Source organism: Helobdella robusta (assembly GCF_000326865.2).
Source record: "Helobdella robusta unplaced genomic scaffold HELROscaffold_49, whole genome shotgun sequence".
NCBI classification, from domain to species: domain Eukaryota; kingdom Metazoa; phylum Annelida; class Clitellata; order Rhynchobdellida; family Glossiphoniidae; genus Helobdella; species Helobdella robusta.
Window position 1 is genome coordinate 1118434 of NW_008705246.1, and position 23938 is coordinate 1142371.

The 23938-nt window shown below is 33.7% G+C and overlaps 2 protein-coding genes across 2 annotated transcripts; both read left to right on the plus strand.

The window, feature by feature from the left end:
- Window positions 1-1652: 1652 nt before the first annotated feature.
- Window positions 1653-10555, plus strand: HELRODRAFT_114460 (hypothetical protein; the record flags this gene model as incomplete). Its single annotated transcript, XM_009026823.1, has 9 exons — window positions 1653-1722; window positions 2946-3080; window positions 3537-3581; window positions 3747-3809; window positions 6967-7119; window positions 7194-7263; window positions 7623-7745; window positions 8111-8269; window positions 10392-10555. Exons 2-9 carry the CDS (start codon window positions 3075-3077, stop codon window positions 10553-10555), a joined length of 783 nt encoding a protein of 260 aa, XP_009025071.1. The 5' UTR covers window positions 1653-1722; window positions 2946-3074.
- On the plus strand, window positions 10418-23824 carry HELRODRAFT_114462 (hypothetical protein). Its single transcript, XM_009026824.1, has 14 exons — window positions 10418-10489; window positions 15078-15222; window positions 17424-17647; window positions 17783-18026; window positions 18373-18570; window positions 19069-19173; window positions 19273-19406; window positions 19868-19994; window positions 20268-20399; window positions 20661-20868; window positions 20959-21071; window positions 21255-21460; window positions 21802-21888; window positions 22430-23824. Exons 1-14 carry the CDS (start codon window positions 10466-10468, stop codon window positions 22937-22939), a joined length of 2457 nt encoding a protein of 818 aa, XP_009025072.1. The 5' UTR covers window positions 10418-10465; the 3' UTR covers window positions 22940-23824.
- Window positions 23825-23938: the final 114 nt, after the last annotated feature.

The window sequence follows — 23938 nt, forward strand, 5'->3', positions numbered from 1 at the left end:
ATGGGATAGGAGAACCTTGAATTGAAATTATCTTTAAACTTGGCTCGATGGAGGAGCAAACTTTGCAATGATTATCTATTCTTTACACAATATTGTACATATTAGTTGTTTTTATGAATTTTTATTCACCAATGGAATGTAAGGATTCATTTAAAATTATATTGCTTGTATGCATCATTTTATTGCATATTTTGAACGTAGGCAAACAGAAGAATAATTTTTTATTCTTAGATGAAGAAAATCATTCCATTTAAAAACCAGTTTGAATTTTAAAAACTCTCCTTGATTTTGTAGCTCTGACTATTACAAATTTGCTTAAGAATCGTCCCTGACAGTCGGAATTGAGTGTCACATTACATGGCAAACAACCACACTCGTACCCTAACCCACATGCACTAATGGTCTTTGATTTTCATAAAAATGGCATTCCAACCAAATCGGTATGAGAGCGTTATACATTATTTGAAAGTTTCGATCTCATAAACTTATAACCGATGGCGTGGTAGTGAGGTTAAAAACATTTGATTTCAATTCAAGATAGATGTGGATGTTAATAATTTTTTAAATATGTTAGTTAATATTTTTTTGGTCAAACATTATTCATTCAAATCTAAAATCATTTTGTTTAACCTTTATTATAATTGTAACCATAATTTTTATTATCAGTTCCATTGTATTATTGTAACTGTCGTTTCACTTTAATCCATGTTTAAGTTAATTTGACAACCTTGTTTCGCGTCATGTATTGACTGTTGATGCCAAATATTCTGATGAGAATAGCGAAGAAATTTTGTGGCCGATGGATGTCTGACTTCATGAGTGGTGGTACTTCAACTACAGCAACGACAGTCAATAAAAGTGAACTGAGCGCATCGACTGACTGAAGAAAGAAGATGACGCTTCAATTTATGACATTTTTTGAACCTTTTTGTGAATTTATATATTATTTAATGTTTTTGCATCGATTCAAACTGTAACACTTATTTAATTTTTCTTTCGATCATGAAATGCGTCTTTGAGAAAACCTTCGTTTTATAAGAGGTGCTATATTAATGCTCAAATAATAATAATGCCAGTAATAATAATGATAATTTGGAGATTTGTTTCATTGATCTGAAAAGAAAGATGTTAAAATGTATATTTTTTATAACATTTTTTACAGACTTTGAAAATTTTAATTCTATTTGACTTCATTGAAGTGTTGTATACCGTTGTTTTAAATGAACCAGCAAAATTATTTTTAGCTTACAGAAGCATTAGTCTCGCCATCTATACATGTTTAGATTATAAATTTTATTCAAGCCTCAAACCATTTTGCCAGTTGAAACAAATTGTGGTACATAATCTGTTGATGCCATGCAAATAAAGCACACGCTCAAACATCTCCATTTTGAATATCACATGGAAATTTCTTTTTTTACCAAATGTATTTTCAACTTGCTTTTTATTTTATTATTTCTATTGATTGTCAATTTTTTAATAATCACTAATTATTGCCAATTTATTTATGTTTTTATATTTCCAGAGGTTAATAAGCAAATTGTTTTAATTAATATGAATTCATTTGTTGATTTGAATTTAGTATTACTATAATATATCGTTGATGAATGAATTGAACAAAAATTATATCAGTCGTATGTATTCAGCGACCCCTCCCTCCGATACCAATCAAAGTGCAAAGGCTGCGTCGGGTGTGTTTGTGAGGGAAACCCTGGACCCAGAGTGAGTTAGATCATGATCATCTAAATTTATTCAAATAAATAAATTTATAAATTGCTGTTTTTTTTTATCAAATTTGAATTGAACTTTACGTTACTGAACTATTTTGTATCTTCATACTAATCTCTTAAAATTGCTGGATCTTTTTTTAAAGTAACTGGATCTTGCCTGGTTTTTTTTCTTATCTCTGTGATTGTTTCTCTTTTGCTGTTTTTATAATACTACTTATAATTCCTCTTACTTCTTCCTATTATTAAATTATTTTTCTTGCTATGTGCCGATGACTTGTTTATCTATACATCTTTTCTTCCATTTCCATCTAATCTTAATTGTATTTCTCCTAATTTAACTTTGTATCTTTCTTTCATTATCGATTGAAAGTTTTCAACTAAGTTGGAACTATTATGTTTCTATAAAACTAAGTACTCTTTTACTATTCTTTATATTGATATCTTACTTAATTTTAAAATTCCTGATTTTTCTCAAGTTTTGTAGTTCTGGGCCTTGTTTTTGATTCTAGTATACATCTTCTCAGATTAACATTGCTGCTAAAAGTTCTTATTTAAAAATAATAAGAAAAAAATACTTTTGCTTTCCCTTGACGATCCCACTCTGTTCTTACTTTGTTAGTTTTATCTAGAATTGATTATTGTAATTCGATCTACTATGGTCTTCCTGATTCTACACTCTATTTTTTAAGTAAAGCTTTCAATTCTGCCGCTCGCCTAGTTGCTCGTTCCTCTTTCTTTTCTCATATATCTCCATATCTTGTTCTCTTACACTGGCTACCTATGAAATATAGGATAATTTTTTCATATTTGCTCATTAATGTTTAAGTCTCAATCTAAATTATTTTTTAAGTGCTTATCAGATATACTAATAAAACCTAAAAGCCCGGTTTACAATTGTTTTTTTATTCTCACCTTTTATTAAACTCCCATTAACCATAAATCTGCTTTTGTTTCTTCTGACCCTTTTCTTTGGAAGTCTCTTCCTCTTTCTTTAACTACTTCTCCATCACTTACGAAGTTCATAACAGATCCCAAAACCCATCCCTTTGTAAAGTTCATTGGGGAGCGCCATGAACACGTCGGAACGGCGTTTTAGAATTGATTCGTATTCATTTTATAAGATTCTAATTAATTAAAACACTGATTGTGATAAAATGTTTGTACATGAATTATTGTCAACATTTAATAATGAATTTTATAAAAATTATATAAAAGGGTGAACCTGGAATAGACGGCTTGCCAGGCGTACAAGGAGATTATGGACCCCTAGGACCAGAGGGACCTTATGGTGCCAAAGGAAAGCCAGGGAGTTTTGGAGAACCTGGTTATCCAGGAGCCAAAGGAATGCGAGTAAGTTGATTGAATGTTTGTATCTATTTCTCTATCCGCTGAATTAATTTGTTCCACGTGTTTGCACATGTTTATTTGGTTTGATTTGCTGGTTATTTTTGTTAAAATTGATTATTGCTTTAATTGATTATCTTTGGATTTGAGTTTTTGAATTTATGTTGAAATACCTTTTTAGCATTCATCATTTGACCATTTGGTTATAGATTGCATATAAACGTAAAAAAAACAACAAGAGAATAGAGAGACTATGTATTTAATATCACCAATAAAGTTTGAAAAACTAGAACAGAACTTAAGCCAAGCATTTTCATAGCCATGTCAGCTGCTGTGTGAGAAATGTTTATATGAGAAAAGATTTGAAAAATTTGTAATTTATTTACCAGAACTGTTATTGATTTTTAAATATTTGGTGCCAGTTCAGATTTGTTACTTTGATTGATTTAATTTCTTGTATAGGGTGACGATGGTCCAAGTGGTTTAAATGGATCTCCTGGATTGAATGTAAGTCTCAAGATTTCTTTATTTAAATGCTTTGTTTCTTATTTAAATTTTTTATTATTTTAATATCTGAAATTATTATTTTTCAATCTTTTTTATATTTATTAATTATATTTTTTAAAAATGTTTACTAAGGATTGTTATTTTTTAACTTCGTTGGTTTGTTAGGGTAGACCAGGGCTTCCAGGATCTCCTGGACCAAAAGGATTGCCGGGATGTGATGGTTCAAAGGTTAGGTCAATTTATTGTTTGGTGTTGCTTTGCTTTGTTATGTTGTTTTGTTTGTAGTTGAAATCACTTATTTTGAGTATACAAGATAAAATGTTGGTGCGTAAGTTTGCTTTTATTATGTTGAGTTAGAATCATACATTAGACATATCCCAAATTCTATTTGATGATTCGTCACATTTAAAAGTACTATGATGTTACAAGAAATATTCTTCTCTATCTTTTTGTGAAATCTTTTAAAAATTAAAATTCTGGTTGATTGTCTGCAATGAAAATTCTTTAAACTACTAACGGTTTTGTTGCCTTGACTACGATTTTAGTTATAAAACGAAATTTAGATGGCATAATTTGCATGAAACTGAACTTCTTGTTGTGGAGATTATACGCAAGATGACTACACTTCAGGCAGGACTAGAAATCATTTACTCTGGATATGTTCCAAAGATTTGAAATCTTTGATGAAGATTTGAAATCTTTGATGTATGTCGTAGTATTAAAAAATAATGTTTCTTGGGGCACCTCAGCTGGTTGTTAATGTCCGAGACCACGTTAACTTCTATGCTGGAAATTTCAACAAAATTATCGGGTAGTATAGTAGGTTCTTATAGGGACCTTCAGATTATCGCAAATGATGGATGCTAAAGTTTGCCGGCATTCCTAGTCAGCCACATCTAACGAGAGATGTGTTGAGTTAGTGGAAGAAGCTACCTAGTATGATCAACCATACTTACAGATGTTTCTACTAATCTCGTGAACTCGTCCAATAAATACCGTAATTAGTACATTAAAATAAACGTAAAGTTCTAAATACTCATTTATTATAGCCTTCTTACTATGATTGTCATTTGTTCAGCTTAAATCTGCAGAAATAGGAAGTATACAAAAGTTTAAAGGGCAGCGGGACCATCAGATCAAGATGATATGTCACCATTCCACTTTTTTAATTATTTTCGTTATTTAAGTAACACTACTTTTTTCGATAATGTATCATGGAAATAAACTTTTTTCATATATTGTGATGTGCATGAAAAGATTGTTGGATAGCAAATCATTGTAACTAAATTGATATTATGTTTTGATGTTTTATTTTTGATGGATTTCAGGGAGAGAGAGGAATCTCTGGATACCCTGGGTGGCCTGGTAAGGCCGGTCAGCCTGGCATTCCTGGCCTACCTGGTCAAAAGGTTCAATCCAAATCATTTGCATTCATTTTTCATTTTGTGCTCAGTTGCTTAGTGGAAAACGTAGAAACTTCCAATTGTTTTTAAACTTCTCAAGATAGTTTTCTATTAGGTAGCCAAATTAATAGTCGAAATCCGCATTACAATTCATCTTTATTGAGTCAAACTATTTTTTGCTATTAAAAGTATTTTGGTTTTTTAATTACACACAAATTTTATATATTTATTATTACCAAGGACAAAAAAATGGGCAAAATATTAAAATTCATAAGCCCGCATCTTTGAAAATTACATAAATTTAGCTGGTTAATAGTTTGTTATGTGATGAAATTAACTTATATATCTCAGGTTTGTTTCTTTATTTGATAAAAATCAACCAGACAGAGACTAAAGTAAAAGGCGTTTATAGTATAATCTATTATTTTTTGTTAAAAAAAAGTGCGACATCTTTGTCTTGTTAAGATACTTTGAAACTTTTTGAAAATCATTGATACCATCTTCATTAAATTACCTTAATAATCGTCTTAATAATTCTTAATAAAATCACTACAGAATATCATTCATTTAAGTAATTAAACGACACACAGGGTGATCCGGGCACACTGTTGGGCTTGCCAATTATTGGAGATGATGGAGATTTTGGCCCACCAGGGCAAATAGGTCCCAATGTAAGTACATCAAAATTTTTTAGTATTTAAATCCGATAGCAAACATTCAATAAATTGTATCTGCTTTCCGGTTTATGTTTTATCTAAATGTTTTTCTTGAATCTATTTTACAAATAAATTAATTTATTGCAATAACGATAAATTTTCTTTTGAATACAATTTTTTTTCACAGGGACCAAAAGGCCCCAGAGGTCCTCCAGGTTATCTAGGGGCTCCTGGACCAAATGGATATCCCGTAAGTACTGATGATGACATATTTTGTATTAGATATTTTAACGGTTGATATAATGTGGAGTAACCCCTGGCCTGAGATTGATAGATTGGTTGGTGGATATTTAAAGATTTTTAGATTGGTGATTGGGTGATTGGTGGATTTTTTGAATATAAAGAAAAGTTTGTCGCAGATTTTTAAGTATTTCTTTTAGTTTGAAATTTATAGCTGCAAGTTTCTTAACGTAGTTAATTCTTGTGGTTTTTTAGTCATATTATTCAGTAATAATATCTCATATCGTAATTATTAATAATTTTTATTTATTATATTATCTTTTTTGAAATTTTCAAACAGGGACCTCCCGGAGACGTGGGGGAGCCAGGTTTGCCAGGAGACCCAGGAAGAGCCACCCAGGGAAAAAAGGGACAAAAAGTATGCGAATGAATGGATAAGGATGATTTATAACCAGCAGTTAAAAATGTGTTAACAAAGCATCCAAAAAATTAGGAAAATTGTAAAAGATTTGCTTACTATTGACTGTTGCATTTGTTACAAATTGCTATCAACATAATAACACATCTACATGAACCTTTATCAGGGTAGGCCCGGACCTCCAGGCAGAGGTGATCCTCCTATTACATCCTTCGAAAACTGCAAGGGTGGTCTGCCTGGAAGTAAAGGGGAACAAGGAGAGAAGGGAGATAGAGGAGAGGACAGCAAGAACGGTCCAAAGGTTAGTTGGTTGGTTGGTTGGCTGACTTTTTAAACGCCCTCCCCGTATTCTTGTATCAGTGATTACATCATATCGCGAATTGGTTTCTCATGTTCTCGTTTGCAGGGAGAGAAAGGCATTGCTGGTTACCCTGGGGAGAGAGGCCCTACAGGAGATCCCGGTCCTAGGGTTATCATTTATTATTTTTTTAATTTTTACTCTTTATTACTCTTTGGAAACGTTGTAATGAGGCATCTTCATATTTTTAAAATTGTTGGAAATTTTAATTTTTGCTTAGACTTCACAATTTTGATATTCTTTGTAAGTGTTTTTAAAGTTTTGACTAATATTTCATTGTCAATTAACTTGTTTTTATAATTTGTAAAAGGGTAAGAGGGGTAAAGTTGGTCCTACGGGATTAAGTGGTCCACCTGGGTCACCAGGTTTCCCTGGCATGAAGGGAGTGAGTGGAAAGCCCGGTTTATTTGGTGAGATAGGAGATGACGGTCCTCAAGGAATGACTGGTGATCCTGGAGATTCAGTAAGTCCGCAAAATTTTGTTCATTCAGTTTGTTTCGGTTTAATTGATCAAAATTGAATCGAAATTGAAATTAGGTTGGCCCAATCGAGCCAAGTTTTGGCCGACCTGGGGAAAAAGGACTGAGAGGGGATCCAGGCGACAAAGGTGTCTATCATCTACTTGTTTAATCTTTAATCTTATAATCCATTTTTTTAATCATTTTATTTTATTTCTTCATTCCTTACCTTCGTCAAAACTTATCTTTAATTTCATTGCATATATTTAATTATCTACTATATAGTTGCTGACTATTTAAGAACTGTTTCATTGATCATCTTCTGTAGAGTTAATAGATTTTGTCTGTATGACCATTTGGTGGAGAGAAAAAAAACGAAGAATTGTGCCTGCACCTATTTTGTTGTTTTGTTTAGGAATTTACTATGCAAAGTTATCGCCACCTACCATGTGCAACGTGTGCCTCTGACGTTGATTGCATGCATGTTGAATAAATTTTTATTAACCAGGCATGAAAGGGAGGCAAGGTGAGATGGGGGATAAAGGTGATGATGGCTTTCCAGGTGCTGATGGTTTTCAAGGTCGCAAGGGAGAACCAGGATATGCCGTCAAAGGAATGAAAGGAAATGATGGTATGTTGATAATTTTTTCATGCATTACATTTCCTCTAAACAAATTTGTTTATCAATCCCAAACCAAGTTTGTTTATTTATTTATATTATATATATATATATTTATATATTTATTTATTTGTTATATAAATCCATTGTTATAATTTTTTGTTTAAAAATTTTGAACTCAAAATATCATGTGTATTTTTGCCCTGTCATCATTATTTTCATTATTTGTATTGGCCGTTTATATGACGTCCCTCTTTTGAGCTCAGAGAAGGTATTGGAGAGGCGGGCGTGGAAAATATATATTATTTTATTACCATTATCACCACCATCATCAATAAAATTATAGCCATCATTAATCACCATACTCCATTTTCTAGGTTTACCGGGTCAAGATGGTCTCCCGGGATTGCAAGGTGACCCAGGACCGATGGGTATGAAAGGGGATCCAGGTTTTGTTGGCGACACAGTTAAAGGTGCTGCAGGACTTCCCGGCACACCTGGTCGCGATGGCTCTCCCGGCTTGCCTGGACCTCCAGGTAATTTATAATTATGTAATTATGGAGAAATTTATGTATGTACATGCGAACATTGTATGGCAACTTCTGTGCTCGTGTCTTTTTACCAAATGGATTCAAATTAACTTGATTTTCTCAACTGCCCTAATAAATTTAATTTTTGTCTGTGAATATTTAATACTTTTAGGATTGTTTATTGAGTATCATATGAGTTACGACTTGAAAACTTTAGAAATTTTGCTATCAATTGAATAGGATATATCTCTAACTTATTTTTTATACATCATTATTTGGCCATAAAACAAATTTAAATTTAGGACATATAAATTTGTAGTGCTGACAAAAAAAAATATGCAAAGGTGATCCTGGAGACCCTGGTCCAAAAGGTAGGAAAGGGGCAAAAAAAGGAACGGGTGTCAATGCTGGCCCTGCCGGTCCCATGGGTGAAACTGGTGACTTAGGCCCTAGAGGAAAGGCTGGATTACCTGGAATTGTAGGCCTGAAAGGTTATTTGAGTTTTTATGACATTTTTTAAAATTTTTGTTTATGTGTTGGATTTAACGTTATTTCATAGTCATCTTTTATTAATGTGTCAACTAAACGCCAATCTGAATATAGTAGTATTATAAATTTCGAAATCTACCTGAATAGTGTCAATTTAAACTGGCCACTTCTACTTAAAATTACTTATTTGTGATTGTACTTATTTAGATTGTACCATTACCTGTCACATACTTCGTTTGTTATGCCACATTTGACATGTGTTCATATACGACGTTTGTGGCGTGTTGTTGGTTCCTCTGAGCCTAGGGAGAGTGTAATAGACCTTTTGACCTTTAACCCCTTACCCAAGTCAAAACATTATATAGACATCAGCTGTATATTTAATTAATGTGATGAGTATAATAACTGCTATGTTGGTCATTAACAACTCCAGGTTTGCCGGGTAGGGATTGTGAGGTTTGTCGTAGACCACTGACTGGTTTAAAGGGTGACCCTGGCGATATGGGTGGTCCAGGTTAGTTTTGTTCATTTCATCGCCAATTTTTTAAAAAATAGTAATTTTTTAAATATTTATGTTTAAGATAATTAGTATAATAATATTTTATTTTAATTTTTTTTCCAGTATGGAAATCTTCAGTTTTACCGTTTATTGCATTGTACATTGGTTGTCATGATGTCTTCATTTTGCTCACTTTCCTATCTTTTAATATCGATGCTTGCTGTTTATCCTTTACTTATACTTTATATAACAAGAAGGGAATGATGATGAACATTGCGCCTTTGAAGATAATTCGATTGAGGCGCTCCGCAAATCCACAATACAATAAAATATAATAGGTGCCTGGCTGAACTCTGACAACGATGATTAAACATTTGAAGGATCTTTGTCTGCCATGTTTTTTCAACTTCGTCAAATCATACGTATAATCTAACAAATATTAAGTCTCTTTGATGCACGGCATTGTTTGTGTCAGAATAGAAGACTGCAACACATTCACATATGCTAGCGGTCGGAATCTTCAAAATTATATACAGTCGCCAGTCTGTCATCAAGTTGACTACAGGATCGCAATGTTTGAGAGAGTTTGGTCCTTAAATATTTACAATAATTGACCGTGCCTGTTTATATAGCCGCTGGTGAGCGAAAGCTCACATCTTCTACCAAACAGAGAAGAGACTTGCTGTTTCAAAAACTCAGAACAGAAAGCTAGGGAAGACGTCGTTTCTCTGTCGATGCAGTAGAAGTCTGGAATAGACTGCTCGATGACAAGGGGAAAGTAATAGAGGAAAGAGAGATGTTTGCAAAGAATTTAAAACATCCCCATTATGGTCGCCAGCTTCCCGAACAGCGCCTCTAAGTTCAATGATGCGATGGATTGTTTTAACACTCTTGTTTTAACACTCTTCCAGCAATAGTGGAACTAATTTTGCTATTTCTATTATATATCTCCACTGAACCAAGCTGCAACAACTTTTTCTAATCTGCGATTCTTACAAAGCAACAATTCTTACAAAGCTTCAAGATCCCCGTGATTTCAAATTTTTGCACTTTCATGCAATTTTTATAATAACTTACCTAATATCATCAATCTACCTACAGTTATCCAAGCATTTGTTTTTTGATAATATTTGTAATAAGGGGCAGTTGGATATATTGGATATCCTGGACCTAAGGGACCTCCCGGCCCCAAAGGCAAGCCGGGACAAGATGGTATGACTGGTCCTGTTGGTCCGATTGTAAGACGTTTATTTTTTATTCATTACACTAACAATTTTGATGTTGCTATTGTATTTTTTGTGTGATCATTGATTTAAATGTTTTTTAACGATTAAACATTATTATGCAAAAGATACAGCCCTGTATTAGTCATCGGTTAAATATCTTTGTTAAATTTTCTTAACATCTTCACTTAACGACGTTAAACTTTTAGCTTTTATTGTCGTTATTTAAATGTGGTAATGATATAGTTTGTTTTGGTTTTATTTAGATTTACTTAAAATTTTATACTTTCTGATACAATGCAGTAGAAAAATTTTATCAAGTCAATTTTTTATGTTGTTTGCTTTTGTGATTGAAAAGTTCAGAAAATTAATAAAAGTTAGACAACGTTGATATTGCTATTTATTCCAATAGGTTATCATCTTGTGAGCACTAAATAGCGGCATTGTGATTGCTATATTAATAACGATGTTTTAATAATAAGAACATTATTATTTATTATAGTAAATTTAATTATTATTATAACTAAAAAATACCAACTAAAATGGCATCAAATGTTCACGTTATTCAAGGGATATCCGGGTCGACCAGGCATTCAAGGACTACCAGGTTTTAAAGGAGACAAAGGTGAACTAATCCCAATAGATCCTATAAGAGGGCCTGATGGACCACCTGGTCAGCAAGGACAACCAGGAAGAGATGGCTTTCCAGGAATTCAAGGATTTCCTGGCCCGAAAGGTATGCAAGGACTTCATGGACTTGCTGGACCAAAAGTTTGTTTATTTGCGAGTTCATTGATTGATTTTGAGTTTCTTCAAATTTCTACAAAAATAAGTCTATCATTATTTCTGTTTAATTCATGTCTATGGCTCATTGTTTTGTTAAGCGTAAGCAACAAATAATTTTTTTTATAATTCTTTATTCAAAATGTACGCAAATATGTTTATTCTTTAAGTTGGCTGTAAGTAGTTGGGTATTATTCTTATATACAGTCATCCGCATCTCGTTCATTGGGAGCCGATAGAAAAGTTATTGTTTTGTATGCTGTATTGTATTGTAATATATACTTATGTATATACGTATATGCATATTGAATCATATTCAATTGACATATAAAATATTTCATCTCCAACATTGCATTGTTAACTTTCTAACAAATTCTTATTTTTGTTTTAAGTAATTTAATTGAATATTTTATAAAAACTGTAATCCAAGGGTATTGTCGGCGCAAAGGGAGCTGATGGATTGGATGGATTACCTGGAGTGAAGGGTTTTCCTGGTCCTAAGGGCTCTCCTGGCTTCTCTACCATTGGCATTGATGGAATAAAAGGAGATATGGGACAACCAGGTTTGAGTGGCTCACCTGGCTATCCTGGACCTAAAGGTAATTCTATTAGATATTAATTTACTATATAACATGTGCATTTATGTTCTAATTTCATTGCTAAGTACTTTTCAATAAGATTATGTAAATTATTGTAATTGTAACAAATTTTTTGATAAACTATTTGTACGTACAGGACAGCAAATTGTCCATACCTGTAACCTGATTTTTTACCTATCTTAAAAATACAATTGAATTTCTTACTTGGGGAGATATCTTATAGATAATTTTAGATTTAATAACCATATACCAATTTTTGCCATTGTTGTAGTTTCAAAAAACTTTATATCAAGTGTGTCTTAGAAAGTTTTCATGCCTTATAGGGGTCATCTATTGTCAACAATTTTATCTATTATGGTTGCAGAGTACGAGCTGCAGCTTCTTTTTTATCCATTTGAATGTTGTGGTCCTCTGAAGGATAAATCACAGATTTAAATCTGCTAAACCAAATTAACAAGCATCATGTCTGTGAGTCCACCAGATCTTTATCATATGCTAAACGTCTATTTAGGTGATGAATGTATCCCTGAGCCAGTTTCCTCGCATCATTGTGCATCGCCGCGTTATGAGGATAGGAATTTTCATATGATCGTCAAACGACTCTGTCTGCTGGCAAACGATATTTTGCTGTCGCTGGTCTAGAGTTTTGGAATAAACTTTTTTTACGCAGCCTGGACTTAGCCTCCACAGATTTTGCAAAGAGCTGAAGGATTTTTGCTTTTTCATGGCATGTTTTATTACAACGTTCTTGCAACATGCCAACACTTTTGAGTTTTAAAACAGCGCGATATAGGCAAGCCGTTTGGCGTTTGGGTGTAAAATTATCATAATAAACAATTAATTGCATGGTTAAAATAAGAATTAATAAAGTAGAATTTTTGCCTCAGGTGAAAAAGGTGCCATGGTAGCAATCAACGTTACTATACAGTACAAAGGCGACAAAGGAGACCGAGGCTATCCCGGCATAAATGGACTTCAGGGAGACAAAGGAGTTAAAGGCTAGGTTTTTTAAATTTTAATGTCATTACACATTTTGTAACTCTTGATGATTCTTATATTTATACTTCTTTTCCTCCATCTAATCTCACTAGTGTTCTTTATAATCTATCTCTATGTCTTTCTTCAATTATTGCTTGGTCTGACTCTATGTGCTTTAAACTTATTCCTTCTAAATTTAAATGAATTAACTTGTATTAATAAATCTAAACGCTTTGTTACTCTTCCTTCTAATATCTTACCTGATTCTAAAACTCTTTATGCTTCTAACCAGTTTCGTAGTCTAGGCTTTATCTTTTTTACTTTCGAACGAACGAACTTTTTATTCAAACCAACTGAAAGAAAAATTTAAAAATAAATTCATCAAACAGCTGATTTCCGGAGACCATATGAGATAAAATAATCTTGTGAAGGCCACCGTAATCACTGTACAATACAAATAAAATTTATGTATTATTGTTAATTAGTTAAACAACAAAAATGAAAGTTAAATGCAAATTTGATAGATATATAACCAATGTAACAAATGCCAAAATTCAAATAATAGTTCTCATGGCGGATCATAGCTTATCAAAAATTTCTTCAGAAACTTTTTAAATACAATCAAGTTAGATATAATTTTAATGTCTTCTGACAGAATTCCGTCCAATATATTTGGGCCAGTTACAAATATACTATGTTGAAAAATATTTAACCTATTTGGGTATATGTAAAACATATTATTCTGCCAAGTCGATAAAGAATGAATGTTAGATCTTAAATAAAAACATTTAAGAAAACAATTAGGTAAAAAGTTGCTAATCAGTTTAAACATAAAAATAGAAGAATAATAAATGTTCAATTGTTTGACTGTTAAAATGTCAAATGATCAACATGAGACATTAGAGTTAAATTATAATATATTTTAATAAACCATTTTTGCATAATAAATAAATGATTAACAATTTACGACGGAATATTACCCCAAATAATATTACAGTACGGTAAATAAGGCAGAATAAAAGTATTACAAATATAACAAGAGTATTTTTATTAAGTTTATTTTTAATCTTGTTAATTATATAAAGAAATCAATAGGTTTTACAAGAATTATCTAATATGTGATTGTTCGTTCCACAATAAGTTACTTTGTAAACAAACACCTAAAAATTTTATCCAGTCAAGTTTTTTTATTGCTTAGTTACATATGTTGATATTTAAATCAGGAATAGTGTTAGTTACAATCTTGGAACCCAGAATAATAAAAGAGCATTTACCTGTGTTAATTATTAATTTATTTATATTAAACCAACGTTCAAATTGAAACAATTCACTATATATACGCAATTTTTCATTCATAAGATTTTTTGATGAATAAAATAAGTTTGTATCATCAGCATACAAAATACAGCGAAAGTACGTAGAATAAAAAACTTTTGTCTTTTCTTGACGATCCTACTCTTTTCCTTCTTCTTACTTTAGTTTTATCTAGGATTGATTATTGTAACTCGCTCTACTATGGTCTTCCTGGTTCTACACTCTATCCTTTAAGTAAAGATTTTAACTCTGCTGCTCGTCTAGTTGCTCGTGACCCTTTCTTTTCTCATATATCTTCACATCTTGTTCTCTTGTAATAAAGAATAATTTTTAAAATCTGCACATTTATGTATAAATCTCAATTTAAATTATTTCCTAAGTACTTATCAGATATATTAATTGAACCTAAACGCGCCGGTATACGATCGTCTTTTTGTTCTCACTTCTTCTTAACTCGTATTAAATTTCTTTACTATAATTTTCTGGAAAGTGTTCAATTTTTTAATATAAATATAAAGAGTTTGATTAAGTTGAACTGAAAAATTTAAAATAAAATAAATGCTTTGTTATTTTATTAACTGCCTGTCAATCCACCAATCAATTGATTAATTTTGCTTAGGTTTTCCTGGAAAACCAGGACCTAATGGACCTCTAGGAGTTAGAGGACCTAATGGAGATGTTGGATCAGATGGTTTTAAAGGAAGATCTGGACCTGCTGGTTTACCAGGTAAACCTGGTATTCCTGGGGATAAAGGACCTAGAGGTGTCCTTGGGAACAAAGGACAAACGGGACCAAAGGGACTAAAAGGAATTAAAGGCGATCAAGTAATCATTTTTTATTTAGTTTTTTATTATGTTTATTTTTTTTATAAATTTTTAAACCATTTTAGGGAGGCATGAACACAGATTTCACTTCAAAAGGGTCTCAGGGAGATCCAGGATCACCCGGCAGACCAGGAGACTTTGGTAGAAATGGTTATCAGGGTCCAAAAGGAAACATGGGATTCAAAGGGGAACCTGGCGACAAAGGTCGTATTGGTCTGCCTGGGGAGCCTGGTGCAAGGGGTCAGAAAGGTTATCCCGGAGAGGGACGTAGTGGTCCTCAAGGAGATGTTGGAGCTCCAGGGTTTCCTGGACTACCTGGTTGATATTTTTATTCTGGCGCTATTGATTTTTTTATCTTTCATAATTTTTTTAATTTGTTTGTCAAAAACTTATAGGAGACCAAGGATTTCAAGGACAAAAAGGTGATATGGGACAGCAAGGTCCTACTGGAAATCCTGGACTCCCGGGTTCACCTGGAGATTCTGGCTTGGCAGGAATGAAAGGCCAAAAAGGTATGCCTGGCCTTGATGGTCTAATTGGAGATCCGGGAAAACATGGAGCTAAAGGTTGTTTAGTGTTGAAATGTTTAGTTCAAATACTGTTCGGTCTGTAAACAATCAATTAAAATGTTTTATTCATTTTCGATTTTTTTACAGTGTAAGTGTAAGGTTGGAGATAAGTTAAAGAAATGATTTGATTGTTTAATTATAATGAAATTGTTGATGTGATTTTTAATTTCTCAAGTTACGTTTTGAAAATGTTGTGCTAACTATAAGTATCAATTTTTTAGACTCATGTTATCAAGAGCTGCTATCCTTAGATTTTTTTATACCCTATTTTTGTTATTGCTAACTGATTTTTATAGAAATATTGATTTATCGCCAAACCACATATTTTGGAAAATTATTAACATTGATCATTGTCACCAATGGGTAGCTAGACAGTCAATCAGTTTTAAATGTTGTTTAACACGTCATGAAAAATTTAACAAATTATTTCCTCTGAATAAGCTGTCTTATATGAATCATCTTTACATCAGGTGTTCAAGGGCCACCTGGGGATCCAGGGATACAAGGAATGATGGGTCAGAAAGGATTTCCTGGAACTAAAGGAGCCCCAGGAGAACTCGGTTTGACATCTATAAATTTTTTTTGCTTGGTTTAGAAATTCTGTGTATCAGCGAAAAATAATATAATCTATCATACATTTTTTAGTTTTTTTTTCACCAAAGTTCATTAGCATTTTACTGTAACTGTTTGTTCACTACATCATTTATTTATTTTACTGCTATTTTTATTCAGATGTTATCATCTCACCTTAAAAGGCGTTTAATTTATTATGGATCTGTATGTTGCTTTCTTGTTTTGAGTAGAACTTTCTAGTTTTGGTTTCTTACAACTTTCAAATTTTTCTCTATTGATTCGACCTTATCATATTTAAGACATTTTTATGAAATCTTTTGAAAACAAGAAAGTTGTAAAACATTGTTTTTTAAAACATAATGAACAGTTAGAAATTTGTTATAGCTGGAAATCTATTATTGAACCAAACATTTCAAACGTTATAATTGAAGTGATTTAAGTAGTTAATATTTTATATATATTATTATTATATATATTTTTTTTAACGTTATAATCAAACGTTATAATTGAAGTGATTTAAGTAGTTAATATTTTTTAGGTATGCCTGGAGAGCCAGGATTTCCAGGATCACCTGGTCCTTCGGGCCTTCAAGGAAAAGTAGGTAACCCAGGCCAACCTGGTGCTCCAGGAGTTAAAGGACAACCAGGTGATGCTTCATTCAGTGGGCCAAAGGGACAACTAGGAAATATTGGTGCTCCTGGTAGGTTTGCACATTTCCAACTTCTTTGTTATGTTTTATGGACATAAAATATTTCTTCAGTCTAGTAGCTGCTGCTGTTTATGATAACTTATGTAGAACTACTTTTAAGATAACAAGGCTGATGGAGTGTTATGTGTTAAGCTAATGTTTTAACATTTATAAAATGACTGCACCATCTCATATGTTTAATAAGAAAACTCTATGCTTATTGGTTATTTTAGAACATGCTATTTGCTATGAGGTATATATGTTGTCATATGGCTTAGCAGATGAGTTTTAGGTAATTTGTATGCAAGCAGCTCTATATTGTTAAAGTAAACAATAAAATGCTTATATAAAGTATAGAATGATGTTTTCTAATAATAATATCTAATAAGTTTGTTTTTAAATTCCATGAAAGGTCGAGTTGGGATGCCTGGACCAGCAGGAACAGATGGCCTACCAGGTCAAGTGGGTGAGCCGGGAGAACCTGGACTTGTTTATCCTGGAGTCCAAGGTTTTTCAAAATATTTTAGCCGATTTTACTTTTTTTTATTAATATCTGAAAATTTATAATTGAAAACGTAGTTACTAAATTGCGTCCATTTATATTATAACTTACCGTAAAGGCCCAAAAGGGGTGCAAGGTTCAAACGGTGCTCCTGGAGACTTTGGAGTACCTGGAGAAAAAGGTTCAACAGGTCGTCCTGGTCTTTCAGGTGACAAGGGACTTCCAGGGCCACTTGGAAATAATGGTCCGCCAGGGTTTCCTGGTACACCTGGAAGTCCCGGTGTGAAGGGTGATATGGGCAACCAAGGACCACAAGGCCCCGTCGGACCACCAGGACTAAAAGTAAAGTAGATGATGTTTCATAATGAAATGAAGAGTTTTATTTTTGACATTAAATTCTTCATCTTTTTATTATATTAAATGTTTTTTTAATTTCAGTCATTTACGAATAATAGTTTATTAAATGGTGAAACACAGGGTGAACCAGGTTTGCCTCCTGTTCCAGGGAGAAAAGGCGAAAAGGGAGACAGAGGCTTCATTGGTATTCTTGGACCAACTGGGCTAACAGGTCCACCGGGTCCAAAGGGATTTGATGGACCAAAAGGAAATCCTGGATTTCAGGGCCCTCCTGGACTTGACGGCGATTCTGGTGCAAAAGGATCCTTTGGAATGCCAGGTGACAAAGGTGATAATGGAGCTCCGGGACTATTTGGACTCAAAGGTGAAATGAAATGAATCTCTTAGTTTTACAGATCTATTCTAATTAAGATTTTATTTGGGAGTCTGCCGTTTTGTTTTTAAAAATTATTTAAATTGATACTTTTATTTTTAAGAAGATAATTTTATTTAAGGATTGTTTAGATAGCATACTTGCACTACATATATTTTTTTATTTAGCAAGTATTCAAGCAGAAATTTCATCAGGCCATTGGAGCAATATATTTTGTTGGTCATAAATCTTAATTTTATCGAAAAATAACAAAACTAGGTATAAAATATGATAGGCAAACAAGGAATATGTTTTATTAGTTGTAAACCCTAATTTAGCAGTAAAATACCGAAATTAGGTAGCAGAGGCGATGATGGTCCTACTGGACAACCGGGTAGAGCGGGACCACCGGGATTCCCTGGCCTGCCCGGTGACGATGGGATCCCCGGAGTTCGTGGCAACCCTGGATTTTCAGGACTGAAAGGAGAGCCTGGTTATCCTGGCGGTAATGGATTAAATGGGGAGAATGGTCCTAAAGGACTTCCCGGAGATAGAGGTTGGTCTGATGTGTGCTACACAGTATAACGTACCTTATTTTAATTAACACATGTACCTAGTTCATATTTCTATCATTATCATTGTAATCACCCTTTTTTTAATAACAATCTGAACATTTATTACGCTTTATTCTTTATGCTTTATTCAAAACTTATATATACAAATACAATTAAAAATAACATACAACAACACATAAGACGGTACGGATATATATAACACGTTTTTATCATTAACAAATTCTTGCCCTTTAGTTTCATTTTTTTACATGTTTTACTATTTTCTTAATTTTTTGGTTCGCTACGTTCTTCAGGTAAGCTTCTGTTGCAGTGTTCATTCAGATATGTCGAAATATAGTCTCTAATAGACCCACAACTTCTTCGTTAGACAAACAAAAGCCAATGCTTCCTTTCAACAATTCACAATTCATAACCAATAACTGGACATCAATCATTTCATGAAAAATCAACTGACTATATTGAATGCATTCATTTTGAAGGAAATCCAGGGGCACCGGGGCCAAGGGGACCAAATGGGGCGACCAGCATCTCATTGAAGGGACCACCTGGAGATCCAGGGGATATTGGATATCCAGGAGAACCAGGTTCAATTATTATTATTGTTGTTTTGTTGTTGTTGTGTTTTTGTTGTTATATTTTTATTATTATGTAATATTATTATTAAAGTTTGATTTTCAAATTAGGAGCTGATGGTATCCCAGGAAATCCTGGATTCCCAGGAACTGATGGACTGAAAGGTGACAAAGGGAATGTTGGACTGCCTGGCCAACAGGGAAGAGCAGGCTATCCAGGTCCTCCAGGAAAAGATGGTTTGCCGGTAAAATCATATTTCATATTTTATCTTTATATCTAAAACGAAAGAATGATGAATTTAAAAAAAATTGCTGTGGTAAAAATGTTATTAATATTTCAACAATAAAGTTTGAAATTTAGACGAAAACAAGATCTAATTCATTAATGAGTTTAGGTGACTAAGCAACAAATCGAATGACAACAAATACTACCAACTTTTTGTATCGTTGTAGGGTCATTTTACTCCACCCATGCGTTCTCATATGAATCCCATTGGCTTTAAAAAATTTTCTTTATATTTCGTGTCTCTCTTCTTAAAACTTAAGCGTTGTTTACCTACATACAATTCCTATATTCCTGTTGGAATGTATATAAAAAACGCTTTGTTCTTTTGCCCTTTAATTTACTTGATATTTTTTTAATTGAAAGACAAGGTTTTTTGTTTTTGCAATCAGGTTTGTATAGTTCAATGATTGTGTAATTCAGGGTCCTAAAGGTGATGACGGAGCCACTGGTCCACCTGGCAGAAATGGTCTTCCTGGTCCAAAAGGTCCCGATGGAGAACCCGGTCCCAGAGGTCTACCAGGAAATCCTGGACCCAACGGACCGCTTGGTTTGTTGTTCATTTTTCATTGTGTTTATATAGTTAATATTTTCTACTCTTTAGTTAATTTGAGTATAAATTTTGTTATGGACCGATTCAGAATTTTTTTAAATTTAAGTTTTTTGATATTTTCTAAATTTGAAATCTACGCAATTTTAGAGACTGTTTCGGTTTTAACTTCCCAAGCAATGATTAAACTGATCGATGTTTGTTGAATATATCTAGAACACAAAAGAAATTATTCTGGGCTTGAAAATGTTTCATAATGCTTTGTTCTATTAGGTAAGAAAGGTGACCAAGGAGATCCCGCACCTCCCGGACCACCCTCTCCACCAATAAAGGGTGCACCAGGAGACATTGGCAAACCAGGAAGAGTGGGTGAACCTGGAATGCCAGGAGACAAGGGAGATAGAGGTTTGTGGGCTTATTTGCCTGCTCGCTTTATTTAATCAAGGTTTTAGTGCACAAAAAATATAATTATTGAAAAGTTAAAATTTTTTCTTACAAATTACTTACATTTTTTTTTTATTTCAACCTGTGACAAAATCGTTTTTAATGCCAGTTTATATTTTGTTTCATAAGACCAACAAAAAGATCTCTTTCTCTTTCTCTCTCTCTCTCTCTCTCATTCAAATTCCCAATTTCTCATTCACTCACTCACTTATTCTTTACCAGGTCTTGCAGGCGGGGTGGGACAAAAGGGTGTTCAAGGGGCACCAGGAGAATCCGGTAATCGAGGTCCGCCTGGTCCACCTGGACTGCCAGGAGCTCCAGGTGAGCGGGGTCAAACTGGAGTGGCGGGAAATCCCGGACCGGACGGGCAGGCAGGTGGACCTGGGTTGGATGGCAGACCCGGAGGTGGATCTGGCTTTTATTTCACCAGGTCGGTTTTTTTTTATAATAAATATTAGAATGTGATACAACGTTAGATTGGGATACAACGTTTTAATATTGTATAACACTGGACTTGCAGACACAGTCAGACAACTCAAGTGCCTACTTGTCCGCAGGGTACATTGAAACTCTGGGAGGGTTACTCCCTGCTTTATGTGAAAGCCAACCACAAGGCTCACGGACAAGATCTTGGTTTGTTTGATCGCCTTTATATACTCATTCGTTTAATTTGTTAAATAACCACCAAAATTTTTAAAACTGTGTTTAGTAAATAAGTAAAGAACAATCTAAACTTAACCAACAAATGTTGCAATCCACATAGTATGGGTAGTATTAGTTCGGAAAGATACATTCAATCTCTTTAATTTTTCCAAGGTTCACCAAGTAGTTGCCTTCAGAAATTCAGCACCATGCCCTACCTGTTCTGTGGAAGTAACCAGGTGTGCAGCATGGCGACCAGGAGTGACTCAACATATTGGCTGGCTACCGAGCAAGATATGACTGCAACCATGGCCACTGTCAGTAATGAACAGATCAGGCCTTACATCGGAAGATGCGTGGTTTGTGAAGCACACGCTCAAGTTGGTTCTCTGTGGTGTGACATGGTGTGCTGTTTAATAAAAGAAATAATATGTAGAGTTTATATAGCGCCCATTCAAGTCCTCATGACTACTACTGATTGAGCTACTCTCACAAACCTTTGTCCCTGTGCACCGTAGTGTGCTTGCCTGCTTGTAGTGTGGTGCGTGTGTTTGCTCTTTGCTCATCATTTGCTGTGTGACAAGGTGTTACAGATTTTTATTTGATATATATTGGTGAGATCATAAATTTTACATTTTTTATATATTATGGTGAAGAATATCAATATTGGACGTTATTTAATGTGTGATAATTAATAAGTTGCTTGAACAAATACATTCAGCCGATCGCCATCCATAGCCAGGCAACTTCAGTGCCGGATTGTCCCAGGGGTTGGTCCAATATTTGGAGTGGATTCAGCTTGGCACTGGTCAGTTGCAAATTACATTGCTGGGTTTTTTTCTTTCTCAATTCATTCTGCTATTCTATATTTGATCCCTGGTTCTTTGTCCAGTTTGGTCCTGCCAGAATGTGTTCATTATTTTACTTATATCTTATCTTTTTGATTTTATAAAATATCATTCCTTTTAATAATTTTTCGTCTCTTTTACAATTCTAAACAGATAATTTTGTACTAAGTTATTTTGTTCTCAACTGTCGTATTCAACTAATTTTTTTTATTTACTAACCACGTCTGTAACGTTGGTGCACTCTTTTTAAATTTCAATGTAAAGAAGGCAGTGTCAACAGATAATTAATTATTTTACTTAAGTAGGAATTAGAATGATTAGTGAACAATTAAAAATGAATTGCGCTAGTTGAAATGTCTCAAAGACAGAGTTTAGAAAACGCCAGTTTTTCGTTGTCCCTAGTTCTTACAAAATATTCTTTCAAAATCATTATCATAGTAGCTTTGAAATACTTAATGAAAACGGATAAATGAATTTCATCCCTCACTCGAAATGACCCAGATGACAGGGGAGGGAGGACTCGGGGTTGGACAGACCCTGCACAGCCCTGGATCATGTCTCACCACTTTCAGGTCCAGTCCTGTCTTCGAGTGCCACGGAGACGGCAAGTGCAATCATTACGCCAACCACATCAGCTACTTCTTATCCGTCCTCGATAGATTCAACCAGTACAGCAAACCCATGTCCGACACTTACAAAGCAGCCAACTTGATGAATAAGATTAGCAGGTGCTCTGTCTGCTTAGCTGGCAGCCCCGTAAGTGCTACAGGTGCGGTGAGACCGACCTTTAACAACCCAGCAAGCGACGCTGAAGAGTTTGGAGCCTTTGGTGATGATCAGTCGAATAGTTATCTACATCGTCCTTATTATGATCCACAACCATACCAATCACAGCCATCTTACAATTCAGCAGGATATCAATACAACCGACCGCCGTCAAGGATCAATCAGAGCAGACCTATCCAGCCACCCAGACCTCGCTACGCTGGGTCTGATCGAGCGCGTAGTTGAAGCTGTACTCTACTCCTTTGATTGATTGGTAGATTGATTGATTGATTGAAGCTGGTTGACTGCGCTTCTTGATTGGTATGTTTGCTTTGTTGTATAACCATGAATTTAAATAATGTGTTGGATTGGTTTGCGCCGGTTAGTATGAAGTCATTGAATTTTGTGATTTAAATGAAATGAGGATGATTTTAAATACGTTATCAATTTGTAAATTCATATATATATATAATAGATATATAAATACACATTTATTGTTTATTTCATTGAATAAGGTCGATGAGATTAGTTGTTTCACGAAGCACATTTCCTATTTTTCATCGTCGTTTAATATGCTTAGTTATTAAACATAACATGACTCTTAGTTTTTAACGCATCGCATGTAGCGCCCCCACCACTTTCACGCTCTCTCCATTTTGGAAAATATGATTTCATATGACAGTTGGTATGTGAAATTAAATATAATTATGTAGTACGCATAATTATATATATATATTTATATAACTATAATCATATACTAAGAAAGGAACCATGCTTACCGATAAAGCTGGCATTTCAGATGCGATTGAAATTCAAAAATCATTATCGCCCTGTCAATGTTTTTGTTTTATTACATTATTTCTATTTTATTATCACTATACTAATTATCGTTATCACCATTATTATAATTGCGTAGCTAACATTATCATATTTCATCATCACCACCATCATCAACTATTATTAGCCAAACGTAAAATTTGTGACGATAGTAGCATTTTTTTTTAAAGTATCAAGCAACCCAACCGACAAGTCAGCATTTGTTATTTTTGTGCCGTGCGCGTCAAATGGAAAATACAGCCGCATATTGAATTGACTTTGGAACAAAAATAAAACATGGTGTATATGGTCTCATCGTTGTTTCTTAATAAATCTGAATCATTCAAAAACAAACAAAATTATCTTCTTTACTTCAATGTAACAGCTATCGCATGCATTTAATCTATTTCCTGTTGAGTTGGTTGTGCT

Bases quoted from the DNA above. Each gene is read 5' to 3' on its own strand.
- HELRODRAFT_114462 (XM_009026824.1), top strand. From the start codon at position 10,466: ATGACTGGTCCTGTTGGTCCGATT. The intron at 10,490-15,077 runs GTAAGACGTTTA...AAAGGGTCTCAG, and splicing joins CTGGTCCTGTTGGTCCGATT to GGAGATCCAGGATCACCCGG. The intron at 18,571-19,068 runs GTTGGTCTGATG...TTCATTTTGAAG, and splicing joins AGGACTTCCCGGAGATAGAG to GAAATCCAGGGGCACCGGGG.